General features: G+C 46.1%; 1 protein-coding gene across 5 annotated transcripts in view; it reads right to left on the minus strand.

Moving 5' to 3' along the window:
- MTSS2 (MTSS I-BAR domain containing 2) overlaps positions 1-13,182 on the minus strand; it is a 350,756-nt gene extending 337,574 nt beyond the window's left edge. For 3 of the 5 annotated variants that reach the window (XM_078671278.1, XM_078671279.1, XM_078671277.1), the window contains exon 1: positions 12,322-12,499. In XM_078671278.1, coding sequence (XP_078527404.1) covers positions 12,322-12,390 — 69 coding nt within the window. In that variant the 5' untranslated portion in view covers positions 12,391-12,499. Of the gene's footprint in view, positions 1-12,321 lie in introns of all 5 variants that reach the window. The other 2 variants (XM_078671281.1, XM_078671280.1) reach the window with 2 other exon arrangements.
- Positions 13,183-19,527: the final 6,345 nt, after the last annotated feature.

Raw genomic sequence — 19,527 nt, forward strand, 5'->3', positions numbered from 1 at the left:
TAAGTATATAGCCTTAATTTCCACCAACGCCCTACATTTTTTCCTGCTCTTCTAACTCACGTTTTGCTGGAACATTGTAGCTATCATAGGACGTGCATGGGCTGGTGTAACAACTGTATGTATTTCTTCGTGCTTTATTGACAAACCAGACATCGGTGTGATGTTTCACTTGTCAGCTCGGCCCTTGCCAACTCAGTAAGCCTCGGTTTAATATTCTTTCTTATGCAGAAGCTGTGTTTGTGTCTCGGTTTTAGGGTCCCCTTTTCTTGATAAACAGATGCAAAAGACTTTGTAATGACTAGATCAGGGTTCTCCAACAAGCATCTCGGGAGCTACTGGTAGCTCTCCAGCTACCTATGAAGGGCACTCATGTGTGTATTTCAACATTGTACATAAAAAGCTTTGGTTTGGTTGAATTATATAAATATACAAAATAAGATTTAAGGCTGCCATTTAAATGGTAATTCATGATGCTTTGGGCAGTCTTATTATATAAGTTCTCTCTTAGGTATCAGGGGTCATTGCGAATATGACTGCTGTTACATGTACATCAAGTGGTCCTGATGTAAGGGTTGAAGGATGCCGAAGATGCTCAAAGGGTGCTGTGGAGGCAACGCGGTCGAAAGGATCATTCTGCAGGGATTCCTTGGTCCCTGAAGATGGTGAGGGGGGCCTTTTTGCAGGGTCAACATCCCACAACGTCCCCTCCGGTCTGGCGGAAGTCAAGTCACAGCTGGTCTACCAGTCGCCAGTTGTCGCAGTCCCAGGTGAATCCTGCCCCAGTCGATAACTCTCCTTCCGAGGGTCCCAGCAACTCTCCGACAGCTCTCTTGGATTCAGCTAACTTGGGTGCAACTTTGTTCTGAACCTCTTGGTCCTTGGTGCTGCACGGTGGCTGTGGTAGCGGTTCAAAGACTTTGAGCTACCAAGTTGCCGCAGCAAGCTTCTTCTGCTGTTGTGTCCCTGTGCTGCGAATAGGAGGACATTCAGCTGGCACTTGGAGTCTCTTGGCTTGAAAGGGCTCTGGAGACAACTCCTTTGAGCATGACATGCAGGACACAGTCTTTCTCTTCGCTAGCTACCAGATGCAGTCTTCAGCAGTGCAGCCTCTCTTTGCTGGTCCCTCGGAGCAGCAGGGTAGTCCTCCTTCGGTCTTTCTTTCAAGTCAGTTGAGAGCTGAGGTCTGGGTTCCCGCTTTATGCCCCGAAAGTGCCCTCAAGGCAGGAGTCTGTTGGTAGCCATGGGCCACCAGGTTCCCCTCTCCCACCTGGTGGTCACTTCCTGTGGAGTGTGGCATCTGGCTATCCCAGGATGCACCATTCTGCCCACTCCCAAGATGGCTAGACCCCACTTTGGGAGCACTGACCTCACTAGTCCACCCGGGGGTTGTGGCTACCTCAGGGCTACAAGCCCATTTGGCAACTGAATTCCCCTCTGTGTTTCCCGTGCCAATGTGTCCTACTTAAGTATGGGGCAGCCCTTCCCCCTGGTGCTAAACATCTGCCCTTCAAAGACAGCTTCACCTTTGAAGCCGGCCTTTTGGGGCGAACACCCAAGTGGCTTCCTGCAGGAGGGAGGTGACACTTCCCTGACCTGCAATTCCTAATTGTTCTCTTTCCTGGGAGTCGTTATCACATCTTTTCAGGAGGGCAGAAAGCTGTTGCATGGAGCAGGCTTAATGTGTGCCCGGTAAAGCACAAGAGTTTTAAAGGCCACAAAGTGTCAGCTTTGCACTTGCACTTTGGCACTGAGAACAGTGGCAAAGTGCCCAAAGCACCTATACCAGCAAAAATGAAGTCAAACACACAGCAAAATAACAGGAGGCAAAAATACAGGGGAAACCCACGCCAATGATGCCAGGTCTAACACAGTGCACACTGCTTTACCAGTCTGTAGTGGTGAACTGGGCGACTTGCTTTACTTGGGTGACCTCCAGTCCTCTGATCAGTGTTGCAAGCCCTGGGGCACCCCTCTAACTTACATGCCCTGGGTTCCAGTGTACCATTTAATAGGGACCTGCAGGTAAGTTAGCCATCTCCAATTGAGTATAGCCAATTTGACGTACACTTTAGGGTCAGGGCAATGGCACTGAGGTTGAGTCGAAAAATCAGCAGCATAAGTCGAAAAACATGGGAGGTGGCCATACAAAATGAGGCCTCACCTTACATGTAACCACTATGTATCCCACCGAAGAGGAGCCATCGGAAGGACAAAGACACATGTTGTTAGGTCAATGGGCCAACAAGAGATATATATATATATATATATATATACATATATATATATATATATATATATATATATATATATATATCGAACACCAGTCCAACTTTCACTTCTCAAAAGAGGCGCTGACTCCGTGCATCCATCAAAGTAGAAATGATTTTATTAATCCAATTAGTTGCTCAGACGCGTTTCTGTAGACACAGCTACCTTGCTCACATAATATGAGATTACCCACGGCAAAACAACAGGAAATCATCCGGCACTCCAAGGTAGGAAAACGTACTCGGTTTATTTAAATGACAAGTTTAACATCTATATATATATATATATACACACACACACATATATATACACACACACATATCGGATGTCAAATCCCTGAGGCATCGCAGGATAACCAAAGAAATACTGAACCGGGAACAACAGCAAAAATCATAGGTAAGCAAAAAGTGATCATACCCCTCTTTAGCTGACACGTTACAAAATAAAATCAAGCAGGTAATATGGTACAACAAGAAGGAAACCAACCATCTTCATTAAGAGAACCACTATCAGAACCACCTGAAAGCATAGCTAGTACAACAAGAAGGAAAACAACCATCTTCATTGAGAGAACCACTATCAGAACCAACTGAAAGCATTTGTGTAATTTATGAAAGTCTGGACCGAACAGACTTTTTTCCCCTGTGCTGACATTAAAAACTGCACCAAAGAAAACTAGAGCACCAAGCTCCTCATAAAATGTTGCCTTAACTTGGCACATGGGAAAGGAAGGAGCGAGAAACTCTAGATATGGTAGCTTAAACCTGCACCAACTCAAACTTGCCTGCAAACTGATCAGACACTGCTGGATATCTATGGAATGGAATGGAAAGAAGATATTTCTTACCCTAATAACCAGGCATTCTACATGGTGTCAAACTACACCTAATGACACAAAAACAGGTCCAAAGACACTGAGCTTTAAAATAGCCCGAAACTCAGAAAGGCCCACCCAAACATTTTGACATCTTACTTTTCCAAACACTTATCAAACAGAGTATGTGGTCACCACTGAATTCACAAAATCATAAACAGAGGGGTGCCACCCTGACTTGGAAATCTCAATGAAGAATGCATCACTTGATTCGAATTGCCACAGCCTTCACTAGTCATATCCTACTACAATCTGCATAAGAGCAGCCAGCTTACCACCAAGAAAGTTGCAAAAAGTACAATTGATGGACAACATGCAGAACAATGTCATACATTCACCCCAGTAGAGAGATCTGGGTCTAAATCCATCATTTGTTTTTTGCTCCCCATGCCATTCTAGTTTGAACCCAGCCATATGTAAATTAGTCTTGACCCTGCGCCCAATGGAAACAATCCAGCAATAACTTCCTTGCCAGGTCCTCCCTGGACTGGAAACAAGAATTATAGGACCGGTTTCGGGATTTCACCCTCATCAACCAGGATAGCTTGACTCCACTGGCATGGAGAGCATGGGACCCACGTCTGGGCATTCCCGTCCCACTCGAGGTGACAAATGCAAAAAGAACAATTGATGGATAGAATGCAGAAAAATGTCATACATTCACCCCAGTACAGAGATATGAGCCTAAATCCATAATTTATTTGTTCCCCATGCCATTCCAGTTAGAACCCAGCAATATGCAAATCAGTCTTGACCCTGCGCCAAGTGGGAACCGTCCAGCCCGAACTGCCAGGCCAGGTCCTCCCTGGACTGGAAACAAGCATCCTAGGACCGGTTTCGGGGTTTCACCCCCTCATCAGCCAGGATAGCTTGACCCCAGTGGAATGGAGAGCACGGGGCCCACGTGTGCGTGCGTGTGTGAGAGAGAGACTAGTTCCTGAAGGAGTTTCCCTTGAACTCAATGGAGAGGATTTTTTTAAAGAAATTATTTCATTTACGAAAGATTTGAGGAAAGATGAGTTCAAAGAGTTAGACTCTTAACGCGGAAATATCTAGAGATATGCATTACCCGCAGGAGCACAGTCTGCATTTAACTCAGCAGATAAAAATCACATTAAACTTGAATCTAAACATAGGAAAAACAAATATAGAAATAGAGTGCTCTACTAGCTCTCTGACCTAGGAACCTTATAATGGCTCATAGGCGGACAAGAATGGATCTCAGTATGATCTAGTATCCAAACAAAATATGAAATAATGGCACCACCAAAAACATAGGGCAGGGAACTGAGGCGCAGGAAGTCAGGTCAACAATTCCTCTGCTCCAATCTCAAAGTTACTGCTGCGCCAAGCAATTTATCCTTATCCAGGCAAGAGAACGCAATAAAAACAAACATGGATTTTCTTGCCCCTCCTGTCACTACCCTTTGTGGTATACCCAAACTTGAATAGCACGATGGAACCTAAAACAATACAGTTAGTTAATATAAAAACTAATATTTATTCTCATTATGGAGAGCACTGAAACTCCTCGTCACTGAGCAAGACTTTCAAGCAGACACACGACCATTGCGACTTAAACCCTTAACTCTACTAATATCAATGTCAGTTGTTTCCCAGTGAAATTCCAGTTGACCAATTAGAAATGGTATCTACTGGATCAACTTGGACCATTTGAGTTGTTTGACACTGAACTACATTTGGCCAATAAAAAATACAGTGGATGTTTTTACTTTTTAAAATAAGATACCACCTGAAACCATTTGACAGCCATAAAGTTCCAATATATAACTGAAACAAATGTAATTGTGTCGTAATAGAAGCAGCTGATACCTAAAATGGCATGTGAACGCAATGAATTTGTCGGAAACCATTTGTATTTGGTTAAACAGAGCGTTAGCAGAGCGGAGAGTAACACTTACAGACAATTTAGTTTCTCTATGCAAGCAAGCCCCCTGGGGAGACTCACAGCACCCCTCAAACTAGAGACCTGCCTGTTTATTCGTGTTAGCTTATCCGAAGTATTTAAACTATCGTCAATATTCACTAGCACTCTTCACTCTGACAACTAGGCTCCTCCAGCACAAGCGTCACTGAGACAGTTCTAATACCCACCTCTAAAGTCATTACTTGCACTCGCCACAACTTCCTGTATGCCATTCTATTTCTCCTAGCTTGTCCACAAGCTCCGACAGGTAGAAAAGAGACTCACCTGGACGCTCACCCCAACAGGCTGATTGCTGACAGTGATTCTCCATGGTTGCCCTGTCTTCAACCACTCAGTCTCAGTGCCATGGACTACTCAAACTTATCCTGACAGCCACCCAGTTGCTGGGCGCCTGCAGGGTTCTGCATTTGGAATATACTATTCTCCATCTTGACCTCGACCTGGGTGATGACATCTCCTGAGATGCCATTTCCTACCATTCATTTGCAGATGGCACGTTCTTCCTCTTCCCACACCGTTTATCCCTCCAACCTGACAGAAATCACCTACTGTGATCAGGCCCTGAATGACAGCTTTGATGTACAATCAGTCCAAAACAGCGAGGATCAGCTTCCCCTCTGCTGCACCTAAAACTTTGGCTGACAATATCCCTCCTCAGCCTGTAATCTAGGAGTACCATTTGGCAGGGGCATAGCATCGTTCATCATAGCCAAGACAGCACACATCTATCTGCGTCAACATATGCCCCAATAGCCACATCACATTGCTAAAACCACAGTAGTTTCCTTATTCACCAGGAAACTATACCACTGGGGCGGTAATCTCTTTGGTCTTCCCAGGTAGTTGTTCCAGATACTTGACAGAAACCTCCTACACTTTGCTACATGGACACTACAACCTTCCACAGTCCCCTCCGACCTTTGATTCAACACCATGTTGGATAGCTCAACATGGATCAAAGGCCCTGATTTACACTCAGAACCACGGGGCGAGGGTGTGGCCTAACGGCTAGGGTGGTCGATCTCAAATCTGTGGAACCGGCTTCGAGTCTCGGCAAAGACGCAAAACGTCCTGTGATTCTGGGCAAATCACCATGAATTAATGTGTCCTCGTGTAACGCAACTGGTGGTAGTGTAAACCGCTCTGATACCTTCGGTTCAAGTTCGCGCTACATAAAACTCCGGGGGAAAAAACCTCTGGTGTTTAAGTCACTGTGGTATTAGAGTAATTTCTTTGTTTCCATTTTAGATTGTAGATGTAGTTTAGTCATTTAGAATGTATTTGGTAATTATTGGAACTTAATGATGTAATGGTAGAACGTTTTGTGTAATGTGATTCTTTATTAAAAACGGTTGTACTTGGGACAGCTTAGACGCTTTCCCTGTGGCTCCAGTGGGTCATTTACTTATACACTAAATAAAGTGTTTTTAAAATATTTCTGGATTGCTGCTATTCATTACAGTCACTCCATGACAAACCACCCCACAATACCTGGAAAGTGCAGTCACGCTATGTATGTTCTGGCGTCAGTCTCGGGCCTGCCGCCGTACGGATTCTTTCCATTTCACAGACACCCACAACGCCCTGGCAACAGGTCATTGGCCACTCATGAAGACTCAAAGGGGTCACTACATCCTACCTGCCCCAGAGCGCCCCGTCAACCCTGTGGTGATGTCTTTTACAGATAAAATCAGAAACGTAGAGGTGATATATATTAGATTTATTGTAAAGTAAACGAGCTTGTGGGGAGGAGGAAAAGTGACTTCGCAGTCACTGAAAGATCATTAGTCAACGCTACTCAGTGTGACGTCACTTAAATACCCTAACAACATTCTATAAGTGACGTGTATGCCTTAACCAATAAACAGTGAGGGGGAAAGAGGAAAAGAACAACTAGACCTACAACAAACCCCTAACAAAGAGAGGACTGGCAAAAAACTGGCTGAGACTGAAAAATAATTCGTTGTACTTGTACTACATAACGATTTTACGGTTATCCACTGGCACTTACACTACATTGACAATCTTTACCTCTCGCAAGTTGGAATTTATGCAAATTGTATCTTGTCAGCATGCTACGTGCCATACTAAATACAAAAAATAAAATAAAATACTACTACACATTGACAGAGACACAAGACTCCAGCCAGAACTGAAGAAAGAGAGAGCGGCCGCCCCACCTGCAGTCAACGGCACGTCAGCCATGGACGTGACGTCGTGCGCGTGATTTACGTCTGCGCCTGCGCAGAAAGCGGTTAAAGGTGCAAGGGGACAGATGCTGCCGACTGGACCTCTCGAGTGGTGCGTTTCTTTTCTCTAAAATATTAATATGAGTACAAAATGGTTCAAACGACCGCTCGGGCCTCTACTTTTGTGCAAAAAGGAGGTCTGTGCCACAGACTTCCAAAGTTCAGCATGTGTGTGAGTAATTTACAGAACAGCTGCGAGGGCTGTTACTTGGAGTGAAGGGGGGGCGGGGGACGGGGGGGGGTGAGGCGAAGAGACCCCACCACCGTGTTAACGTTAGTAAGGAATAGTCGAAAAGACTTTGTTAAAAAAAAAAAAGAGCGAGAGGCAAAGGTAAAGAAGAAGAGGGAAGACATTTTTCGAGCGAACGTTTGGAAAATTGCTTGCATTAATGCACGACACACACCATATTCCCTGCCCAGTTTAAACGAATAAAAGAAATCCAAGTAAGTCAGCTGAATTGTGTGGAGTCCATGGTGCAGCATCTTTCGAAGATCGAAAAGGGAGGCCAGGTAACATAGGAACTGTCCTTCAAGTGACAAGTTTAGAGCGCTGACTCGGTACGCTTAGCAACTCTTGTTGCTTCCTAGATATTTTTAAAGGAGGAAACAATACTTTGGAGATAGAGCAGGGCTTAAAGTGGGGTGGGTCCCAACGGTCTGAGACCTTGCACTAGTTGGAAGCTGATATTGAAAATGACCTGTTTCGGGCCCTGTGCTGTCCTTAACGTTACTGTGAAGAACAACTGATTTACTATCATTCACAATAAAGTAAAAGACCTGTGTTAAAATAATAAAAATAATAAACCTATAAGATATAATGATTCCACTACAGATTAGCTAAGAACAGTTTACAAAAAATGGACTACTAGACAACTCCTTTAGTTAAGGCGAGAGTATTTGCTTTTTCCAGGATATTGTTTTTCTTTTTTTTTCCACGCAGCACATTGCTCTTTAATAATGTGTACTGTGTAGCTTCTAGGTGTCTGTGTGAGGCAGTTAGTGCGTGGGTGTTTATGACGCAGCACGTGTTAGCTCTGGAGTTGAAGCTAAAGGCAGTGTGAATTTCTCATATTTCCTATCCAGTCCTTGGCCTCTCTTCAGACTGAAAAGAGTAGTGGAAACAAATACCAGCTGTAATTGTGATTTTGTGCAACATTTTGAAGGAGGTACACAAATGTAAAAATATTTATAGTGCGAAAGTAAATGAAAATGCATTCATTAGTGAGTGTGGTTGCCTGTGTATGCAGGTAGTGAAAGAGAGGCAAGTAAGTTCCAGTTGGAGAGGGTGAAAAGAGGATGCAGAAGAGAAAAGAGATGAGCTGTGCAATATGCAGATGGAAGATTTCAGAAAGATGTCAGTACAAAAAGGGTGTGTTTTGCAGAGAGGCTACAAAGGAAAGTCGTGAAGGGAAGAACAGGAGTGATGGTGAAACGCTAAAGACCACTACCCTTTCCACAACCTCAGTAGCGTTAAATTCAGTCTCATACTTTCAGAAGTGGAACAATTTAAATGTTAATTATTCTCAAAATCATTGTTGTTACCCATTCATCCTCTAGTGCTAACTGATAAGCATTTGCAAAAACCAATAGGTCTGGTTTATTTTAGTTTCATGTATGTTATTGTGTGATATGCAATAACAAAGCTTATTGAGGCACCAAAATACTAGTCTGATGGCACACTATGGAAATGACAGGATGGTGGATTACATGCGTTAAGCCATGCCCTTGATTATATATGCTACGCCTCTTGGAAAGGATTTCTCGATACGCTTAGGACATGGCCCTATTTGAACCCCACCACCACTTTTTTTCTCATCCCACTTCAAGTCCGGAGATAGAGGCAAGTTGTACTGCCGAAGTGCTCTTTAAAAATTGTGCAGGTGTGTTTTTGGATCTTGACAGGAAGCTTCTGTTCCCAAAATCTCGGGCAGACTGTCTTGTCCGTTATCCTCAATGCCCCCCGAGGTTATAGACAAGAACGTGCCTACAAAGGATAATCCACTTCTGTGCACAACCTAAATGAATATAAGGCTACCAGACAGCTGCATGATGTCACGGACACCAGGCGCCAGTCCTGGACTTATTTTAACTGAACCTTTTTAGGTATGTCCAATTGGTTCATTTGAAGACTACAACTTTCTGGACTTTTTATGGGAATGCTGTCCTAGGTGGTGCTACAGGGTCATCTGGATACTATGTGCAAATGTAAACATCCTGTTATTAGCACTGCTTTTAGCACCTGTGTAGGGCCTATTTCTAGAGAAGGTAGTTTGGGTCCATGGACATAAGGTTATTTACCAAAGATCACAGGTGCTGTCTACTGGAGGAAGTAATGATTGTTACACGTAAATTAACCACAAATCACATCTCCAGTTGCTTGTTGGTGGTGTCTACCCTTTCACACTGCACACTCGAGTGGTATCACAGACTGACCGATTCGATTTAAACCAATATCTGCAATTACCCCCGCCCTTATAACAACAGTGCGCTCTAAACTGGCTTCTCGAATGCCACTGTCCCAAAAGCAACACGTCTCTACTACTCAGCTGCCCACACACACTACAGACTAAACACACTCAAGGAGCCACACTGTTGTGTACTCGCACTGTGGGTGCTTTGAAAAGGTCTTGGGGCATAACAAACAAATTCATTGTTGCATAACAGTGGACTAATGCAGTGATGTCCTGCTGCAGAAGGCGGCCAGGGGCACCTGGCGCTCCTCATCCCACAGAAGTACATAGACTTGGGGCTGTTCGGGACCCCTTACGGGACTGCGTTCGGCCCCGGCATAACACACGTTACGAATACTCCATGAGCCCCGGGCTAGCACTTGCTATTAAGAAACCACTATAATTGAGGTGCAGCAGGCCCATTGCCGCCTGAGCCTGGTGCCACTGCACTGGCTGTACTGACAATAGCCACGCCCTTGCCGCCACCACAACAACATCTGTGCTCCCTCTGGCCTACGCGTGGTGTATGCACTCCCCAGCCAGGACAGAGCCTCGCCCCCTGAGCTCAAGGGGAGGGGCCGGTACTGACAGGCCAGTGACAGAGCGAGTTGCCAGTTGCTCAGTGCTGACATTAACCCTTTCACCCCGACCTGACCCGTCACTGATGGCAAACAGGAGCCTCGGCAGGTCTTCCCATCTGTCCTCGGCGGACACGCTCCTAACAGAAGTGCAGCCCCAGGTCGAAGGCGCTGATCCGTGCATTCCTGAGGAGGGATGCCCCTCTCAAAGGCTGTCTGCAGAGGAGAGCTGCAGCTCTTCCTGCAGCGCTGAGCCCTGCATTCCTGAGGAGAGATGCTCCTCTCAAAGTCTGTCTGCAGGAGAGATTTGCACCTCTTCCTTCCCATCTTTAGGAAAATGCAGACTCAGAGCTAAACACATGTAGGTGTCTTTAGAACCCCATGTCCCTACCCAGCAGGCTGTTTCCCAGTGTCCCCGTTGTTCTGTTAAATGAATATACACTCTTAGTGGTTTCTGTACCTTCTTTTTCACAAAAGCTCTGTCTCTCTCCCAGTGACGCCTACCAAATAATTGTGCCAGGCGGTCTCTTTAGCAAGCGCCTGCCTCCCCAGCCAGCGCTCTTTCCGTAAATGAATGGCTGCTTCTGTGCCTCATGCATTGGCTAGTACCGGTGCCTTCCAACGAGACATCAGCCATCCTCTCTTGTGATCCAACATTGATTTTTGGTTTCAAGTATCCTTTGTTCAGAGGTATGAGGGACATTGCCTCTCGTCGAAACTAACGTGTACAAATAAAACATTTTTGATTCTGAGCGGCCCAGACCTATAGAAAGCCTGCTTGGCTCCTCTGCAGTGATGGTTTCATGGCAGGTTGTAAGGAGCACCGTTAGGCACCGGCTGATAAAGAGTTAACCCCATTCCTCCCCAGTGTTTCATGTTTTTTTCTAGCCCAGGCAATGACAGCATTGTCTGATGGCGCTCTGGGAAGAGACGGAGAGAGAGGGTTGCAAAAGCCCCAGGGATGCTTTACACATTGCACATTTACAAAATAACAGACAAAACATAAACCAGCACATACGTATGTGCGATCCACGTCACGCACCTATCCCGGCCGCAGAGCGTTCTGAGCACGGCTGTAAAACATGGTTCTGAGGTAAAAATGAAACAAAGCGTTCACGCGCACTGCCCACAAATCACGACTTGGTTATGTCACGTGCGTTTAATATAAAGCTGCAATAAAATATATTTAAAAAAATGAAATTTAAGTTGCTGCATAGACAAAAGCAGGTCGAGAGCATTTATCCCGGATTCGTTATGTCTGCGCGGGGGCTCAAGGACGCCATGCATGCTCGTGGCACATAGCGCTTTAATGAAAGTATACATTCCCCCCAGGAAAGCCCTTCATGGCCAATATGCAATTTAAAGGCGCTGCTGGGACAAGGGGAGACGTGTCTGTCGAGTGTGTTGTTCGCATGTGTCCTGCAGCTGCCGTGACTCATACTGCATATAATGCCATATTAAAAAGCTAACATTTTAAGAGATTTCCCTTCTTTCTAGTGTGATTTCCACATATTTGTATTTTCGCAGGTCAGAATTTCAGCAAAAGTGCACCTGAATTGCCTTTCGTGGAGAACAACCTCTTCCAGTGAACATGTAGGGTGATTAGTGGGGTGCTGAAGGGGCATGTCTGCAGCAGATGCAACGAAAGCCACGTCTGCGTGCAGCGCCTTGCAAGCACGCACTGCACGAACATGACAGCCCGCCAGACGGATGCAGGGCTCCCAAAACACAAACACACTCGCAGGCAAACGTGCCACACCAGGCAATGCGGAATAATGCCACATAGGAGCCCCCGCCGTCCTGGCAGATTAAAGGAGTATTAGGAGGGAGGGCTTTATAACGCCGGCAGATTAAGGGGGTGGGGGTTTAAAGCGCCAAGAAGCAGCTCTGCGCGCGGTGCACGCTGTATAGAGGGTGGTTTGCTGGGCACGAGCGACGCCCCCTCGGCTCTTACCTTCATGTCGTTGATGATGGCCTGGAAGAGACCCCCCAGGGCCCCACATTCCTTGTCCACGGTCTCCATGGTCCGCTAGATTAGATCCGGGAGGCAGGGGAGAAGAGATGAAGGGACTGCAAACGGAGCCTCGGGAAAGAGCAAATCAAAACCCAATCCACGGCGGGTCGAAGCAGGGGACAATCCGTCACTGGTCCATCGGGGTCCGGGTCTCCGAGGGTCTGAGGCGGCACCAGTCACCCGGTGTGGACCGTGGAAGAGGCGGCGTGTGCTAGTCTGTCTGTCACCACACAGCTGCACCCAGATCCATGCAAGGGGTTATCCCGGCTCCCAGAGCCATGTCCTGGGCGCCCTGGCTGCTCCCGGGAGTCGGCATTGGCGCAGCAGAGTCCGGCGCCCCGGAGCGGGGAGGTGTGCGCCACGAACAGGAGCTGAGCAGACCCCTAGCTCTCCGGTGGCAGACAGGAGGAAGCCGATGTGTGCCGGGGGGAGGCTGATGGAGAAGGGTGAGCAGTGGGGCGGGTGGGGGCGCAGTCCTCGGCGAGCGCAGGGTGTGCAGCAGCGCCGCCGTGCAGTCCCAGGCGCTGCTGGGGAGGAAGGGGGCACGGCACGGCTGTGCGCCAGGCGTGGGGGCTGGATGCGATCCCGGGGAGGATGAGATGCTGCGGACTAGGAAATCCTGATCCGCGCTGGGGGAGGGGGCCAGGGATGCTGTGCAATGCAGCTGCAGGAGCCTCACACCAGGGGCAGTGGAGGCAGGCAGTGCAGCAGGCAGTAATCTGATCAGACTGGCAGCGGGGGAGGGGGCTGGGGCTCTGTCACATGGACCGTGCGGAGGGAGTGACCCGGCGGGGGCTGTGGGAAAGGCAGGGCGCAGGGGATGCCCATTCAGTGCCTTTGAAATCCGAGACCCCGGGGGCTGCTCCTGCCGCTTTCACTCAGTCCTGCCGATGAGCTGGGAAGGGACAGGCAGGAAGGGGGTGCTGCACAAGAGAAAGGGGGTACCGCGCCCTGCTATTGGTTTGGCAGCCGTGACGCTGGCCTCTAATCCTGGGAAACTGCTAATCCCCAATGACAGACTCTGTTGTAAGGGGCGCTTTTATGTGGCTTGGCCACATCTTCCCCGAAATACTGCTACCTGCTCTCAACCCCATAACCATCATTCAAGAGTGGATGTATAATCACCACCTAAATCGAAACCCTGCAAAAACGGATTTCCAATTAATCTATCCCAAAAACTCCAACCTCCCCCTCCAAACAGGGACTGGCTCTTGTTCCTAACTGCATTGCAAACCGGCTGTTGTGGAGAGTGCCAAATAACTCCGAGTCATGCTAGACAACCCGGTTACCTCGCCTTATCGGCATTGTGGCCAGTAACACTATGACTACTCTGGAACATTAGGCAGTTCATCCCTGGCCAGGATCTAATTTCCACAGTACGGGCACTATTCCTTTCCAGATGAGACTACAGAAACTCTCTCCTAGACGGTCTCCTGAAATTCCACCTGCCCACCCTCAGAGCTGTGCTCCATGCGGCCACCAACTTTGTCTCAGGTTACAAGAAATCCGTCCACATCTCTCCCACACTGATTTCTCGTCAGTGTCTCTACAGGATTTACCGTCTTTTCAAAGGAACTTAAAACTCTCCTTTTCGGAACAAAAACACGATTGCCAATGACTGTGCCACATTTCACCCCCTAGTTTCTGTTGCTTGTGCGAGACTGTAGTTCTGGTCTATTATTTTTCGTGTATTTGACCCATCATCTTAAAGGGTACATCACTTGAACTCCTCTCTTGAAGCTCTCTTAATGAGCTGGGCCAAGTTCACATTCTAGAAAACTGCAAGAATAAAGTAAACGAATGGCACAATGAAATGCTTCTTTCAGTTCTTGACGAGGTAAAGCAATTCCACCAGGAAATGATCAGCAATGAAGTGGAAGCTGGGTGGCATGAGGCACTGTACGTTGAAAGCATAATGCATTAAGCAATATGTAAAGTTGAATATGGGCAGTGAGTGTAGTGGGACTTTTTTTGGGAAAGACTTTACAAAAACTTGTAGCAGAACTACTATTCTACAATAGAGTTGGTGTTCATTTTAACCAGCTCCAAAGGCTGAATGATTGAATCCACTCGTAGAGTTTGAACTAGTAACTTGCAGGTAACACATAGATGCACACATCTCTGCAGTTGGTGCATAATCCTACTGAGCTAAGTTACATGGGTTCAAAACCGCAATATGTCATTTACACAGCGAGTACTACAGTAGGTGCATTAACCTGCCAGATAGATACAGTAGCGCAAGCCTGGATACTGAAGGCTGAACAGAGATTTCCACAGCAGATGAATTACATGATTGAACTGGCTTCCTGACTGTTTCAATCTTTTGTAAACCCCAGACAGACTGATCATGATGTGTGTGTTCATTGTAAGCTCCTAACATAAACTGAATGAAAATGCAGACTCTGCGGAGGATGTGAGGAATCCTCGGCTGACAAAGTCTAGGAGCTGGCAAGAGTAGGTTTGCAAGCTGTCACAGCAATAAAGCCAATAACATAGTTTTACACTATTTATACGCTTTAAAACTGTTCCCTTAACATTATATATCTTTTGCTCTCAAAATGCACAGCGGGTTAGCCCCAAATGGCTTGCCTTGCCTCATATAATGACCATAGTCTACACAAGCCGCCCTTATTTTTCCTCCATCTCTGTCACACCTCCTTCATCCTCTCAAAGGTCCCCAACCCAAATGTCACTTGTTATTCCTCAAAATAGTCCCCTCAAAAGATTTTCTGTCTGGGCATACAATATGTTAATTAGAAAACACTGTCATCAAATTTTTTTTTCCATTTCACGGATCTCAGTATGGCAAAACATCTCACTTAAAACAACACAACCAAAACAGATTACCTCATCTTCACTAATGGCAGTAACCAACTATAAGTTCAAATATGACACTCCCTATTCCGATCATCAGAACTTCTTTTTTGACTGCCATTTAATGTGAACCAATGGCATTGTTTCCAGCCTAGACCATGCCCTACGCTCTGCTGGAATGGAGACACTTACCCTGCCAAATCCCTACCAAGTCTGACAAGGATCAGGGTGCCTGCAGCATGCATGTAGACATGAAAAGAGGGCTGGTTGACACCAGCCCTACATAATACTGAAGATGTTGGGAATCCTTGTTTTAAGTGCTGAGCTTGTATTTGTCTCAAATTCTGAGAAAAGAATGGTACTGCACCCAATGGGTATAATGTTCAGTACATAGATCTTTAATTTGATAAATATCATAAATAACATGTAACAAATAGAATGTTAAGATCGGAGCAGCAAATGATTTTTAACATGTAAGAAAGTGGAGTACTAGTTGAGGGGGGATGAGAACTCACCTTAAATAAAAATCACAATCCTTGTCAAAGCGAACCACTAAAGTCCCTCTATGTTATGTTACTGGGTATTTAAAGCGCACAGCTACTCTAAAGAGTGCCCCGGCGCTAAAAGACCCTTTTAACAAAGCACTGACTGAACCCGCCTTTACAACTCCGTTAGTGTTGGAAAAGCCACGTTTTAAGACTTCTGAAGCTGAGGTGATCCTGTACCTGTCTCATAGAAGACGGTAGGCTGTTCCATAGTTTTGTGGCCACTACTTGAAAGGAGCGACTGTAGGAAGGTGGAATCTGACTACATGGTTGCCCCCACTTCTTTTCTTGGTGTTTTGATGGTTTTTGACTTAGTTTGGCTGGGATCCTGCTATCCAGGGCCCCATAAACTGTCTGCTTTCTCTTCTAAAATGATTCCATGTACTTTAGGTGCACTCCAGTGTGGTTACTGGGGTACCCTTATGAGTCCCTAGTATATGGTACCTTAGGTACCAAGGGCATAGGTACCCCAGAGGCCTACCAGGGGCTGAAGCATGTACTATGCCACTCCTGGGAAGCCTTCCAAAATGACACCAAAGGTCTGCTACTGCAGACTGTGTAAGGTGGTGTATGAACCCCCTACTTAGATATAGGTTCCCTATATCTACCTTAAATCACTACACACATAAACCTATCAGTCACCCCTATGGCAGGCCTTATCAATCCTGAAGGCAGGAGGATGGGTTTTGTGTGAGAGGGTGCCCATGCAGGAGCAGGGCCCCTCTGCAGCCTTCGGAATCTATTCTCTCGTGTTGTTCTGTGATGCAGCCAGACCATATACTCTTAGGTGCATTATAACCTTGCTGTAAATGCTAACTTTAGAATGGCTGCATGGAAACATGTCGGGTTTGGTGTCAAACACTTTGGAATCATACCCCCCGCCAGTCCTGGTTGGGGGGGGGGGGTATGATTCCACCCTTCTAGAGTTAGAGACATGTACACACCGGTACACCCGGTACCAGTTTAAAAGAACCCTGGCATCACAAAATGGATGCTGCAGCCACAGACACAAGTCTGGCCTCCTGCTGCTGGACGAAACTCCAGCAGGGGAGGCCTGGACAATAGGTTTCCTGTCACAGGGAGGTGTCACCACCTCCCAGAGAGGCTTTAGTGTATTGGGGCTGGGTGGGTGCACTCCAAGAGTGCTTTGAAGACCGCACTGAGGGCATGTTTGGTGTCCCTGTGCATAGCCCAGTTCAAACCGGTTTCAGGGGCTACCAGTCCCTGCTCTGGCACGAAACTGGACAAAGGAAATGGGTATGGCCACCCCTCTTTCCAAAACCTCCCATAGGTGGGTCCCCAGACAGGGGTGTGGAATTTAGTAACATTTCTACTTGTCCATGGGGCAGGTTGCTTTATAAATCTACTTGTCCTGTAACAAAATACATTTGTCCCTTTGGTGCCATGTAGGGTGGCGCCAAATTATGGCACCAATCTCATTATATAAGAACTCTGATAAGGCCTCCCTGTTTATGCCAGGGCTCATACCATAGTAGTGTTTGAATACTTGCAATCCCCTTATATTGCCACCTTTCCGCGATCAACATACTGGGGCTGAAAGTAGTGGTGAACAATAGTTCCAGGGTTATAATGCCCTTTTGAGTCTGTGCAAAACTACTAACTTGCATGTTTTAAGGATTTTCAACAACTCTTCTCTAATCTTGTCCAATGCTAAGAAATGTATACTCCTGACAATGGCAGACGTAAACCTTCTTCCAGAGTTGGGAAAAAAGTGGTTGGAGGGAAAGTGAACTCGCAAACACTCAGATTTTCGCATGAGCAAATCTACACATGCATATTTGCTCATGCTAAAATGCAGTTCACAAATATTTTCTAGGAGTACTATTTCTTGTCCTACTTCTGTAAATTATTGGGAATTCATGAAAGCCTTATAGCTGCACTGAATGCAAGGACATATACCATGGGTGCATCTTTGAGACTTTCTTTAATAATTGGGCTACTAATTTGCTCTGGCGTTGACCTTGACCTTTTGCATTTATTAAAATTCTGTCCCTCCCCGTATCGGCTGGCTTCATTGTGAGTGACAGCATTCTGCTCTTCCTCAAGCAGTATATCGGCGTACAAAGTAGTTTTGTTCAGTGCCAAGTAACTACAGTGGCAGTGTGTGCTTTTTGAGACCACTTTTATTTATTTTTTGCTAGTATGCATCAATATGTTACTAAATGATGCTGCGAAGAAATGGTACCTGAAATTTTACAGTAGTTTAGCAAAATGACTTTTTTCCTGCTTTCATTTTTTTATGAACATTTTATTTTGAAAGCAAAGAATCGGCAATCTTGCTTTCAAGCTTCTGCAAATATTTGCATCAAATCAGAGAGCATTATGGGAGTGTTATACTTAGCCTCATATTGCTAAATTTTGAAAACGTGTACACATTTTCATACTGGAACCACTGTCAGTAGTGCAGTCAGAGCTTACAAACTTTACTTAGAGCGCTCACCCTAATAATAAAGGCTTTTAATTAATGAACCAAAAATACAAGTTTTAAAAGCATTAAAATATGGCAAAAGATTACCTTAACTACAGACAGTGCCCTTCCCTCATCCATTATGTGGTATTGCAAACTGGCAGCCAAAGGGTTTATGCTGCAGGGGGTTGGGCCTACTTGTCCCAGGGACAAAATACAAATGAAAACTTTTTGCCTTTGACCCCAAACAATATGTCCTGGGCATCGGGCTATAGAAATTACACATCCCTGCCCAGAGTTTTTCCCACCCCTTCCTTGGGTATAAGATAAGAACCCCTGGCAACAGGACTTTAGATTACACCTGGACGAAACTCTGATAATGAATACTGAAACTTCGACCATCTGCACAACACTGGATGACTGAAGAATCTCCCTTGGAGTAAAGGAGTTACTCCCCTGCGTGGCAGACACCAAAAGACGCATCTGACCGGCTTGCATCTCTGAAGCTCCCGCCGGACTCCGAAGTATTTGCAACACTGGAGGTGGATTTCCAGACTTCCCAGAGGCCGACCTGAGTCCCCAGTAAAGCTGAGACCTGCAGCCCTCGTGGGTACCGTGGAACCGGAACCCCTGGACACGTGCACATTTGCCAGTGCATCAGCTTCTCAATGTTCCTTGAGGCTGTGCATTGGGTTACTTTTTTTTTTAAATCTGTTTTTATTATTTTTCAAAACAACGCATGGCAATCTTACATCAATGGTTAACATCTGTACCTTACATCATATTAACAGTCCTAGTAACCCCACATTCTCTCTTGATGAACCATTATTTCTTTACAGTTTTAGCATAATATTGATCACTTCACTGCGGACATCTCGATGTGCTTGTGCATGTGTTATTTGGAGGAAGTTGTCTGCCACTTAATGCCAACGTTTGACAGTGCAAGCCATATAAATAACAGTAAGCCATCGCAATCAAACTCCCACCCCCTCCCTCTGCAGCCGGTGTGTCCAGGTCCCGAATCGCATATTTCAATATTATTATTGGTTCTTTCGTGTCTTGTTTCAATATATTTGGGGGACAATACCTACTGTTCCAGGTGCATCTCATATTACCCCAGTCATTCACCACAGGGCTAGGGCAATAGTTCCATCCCTGCTCTTTGAGCAATCAAGGGGAACCCATTGGAGCCTCCCCAGCAGGGCCCACCTCAGAGTCAGTTTCGGGTATCTGTAATGCTATTACTAGGACTTTCCACGCCCTTGCTGCTTCCATCGCCTTCTCATTATTACCGTATATTGCCTGTTGCAATCTAACTGTGCTCTCACTCCTAGCCCATTTAAGTAGCTCGGATTTCCA

This window comes from Lissotriton helveticus, chromosome 12, assembly GCF_964261635.1.
Source record: "Lissotriton helveticus chromosome 12, aLisHel1.1, whole genome shotgun sequence".
Lineage (NCBI taxonomy): Eukaryota > Metazoa > Chordata > Amphibia > Caudata > Salamandridae > Lissotriton > Lissotriton helveticus.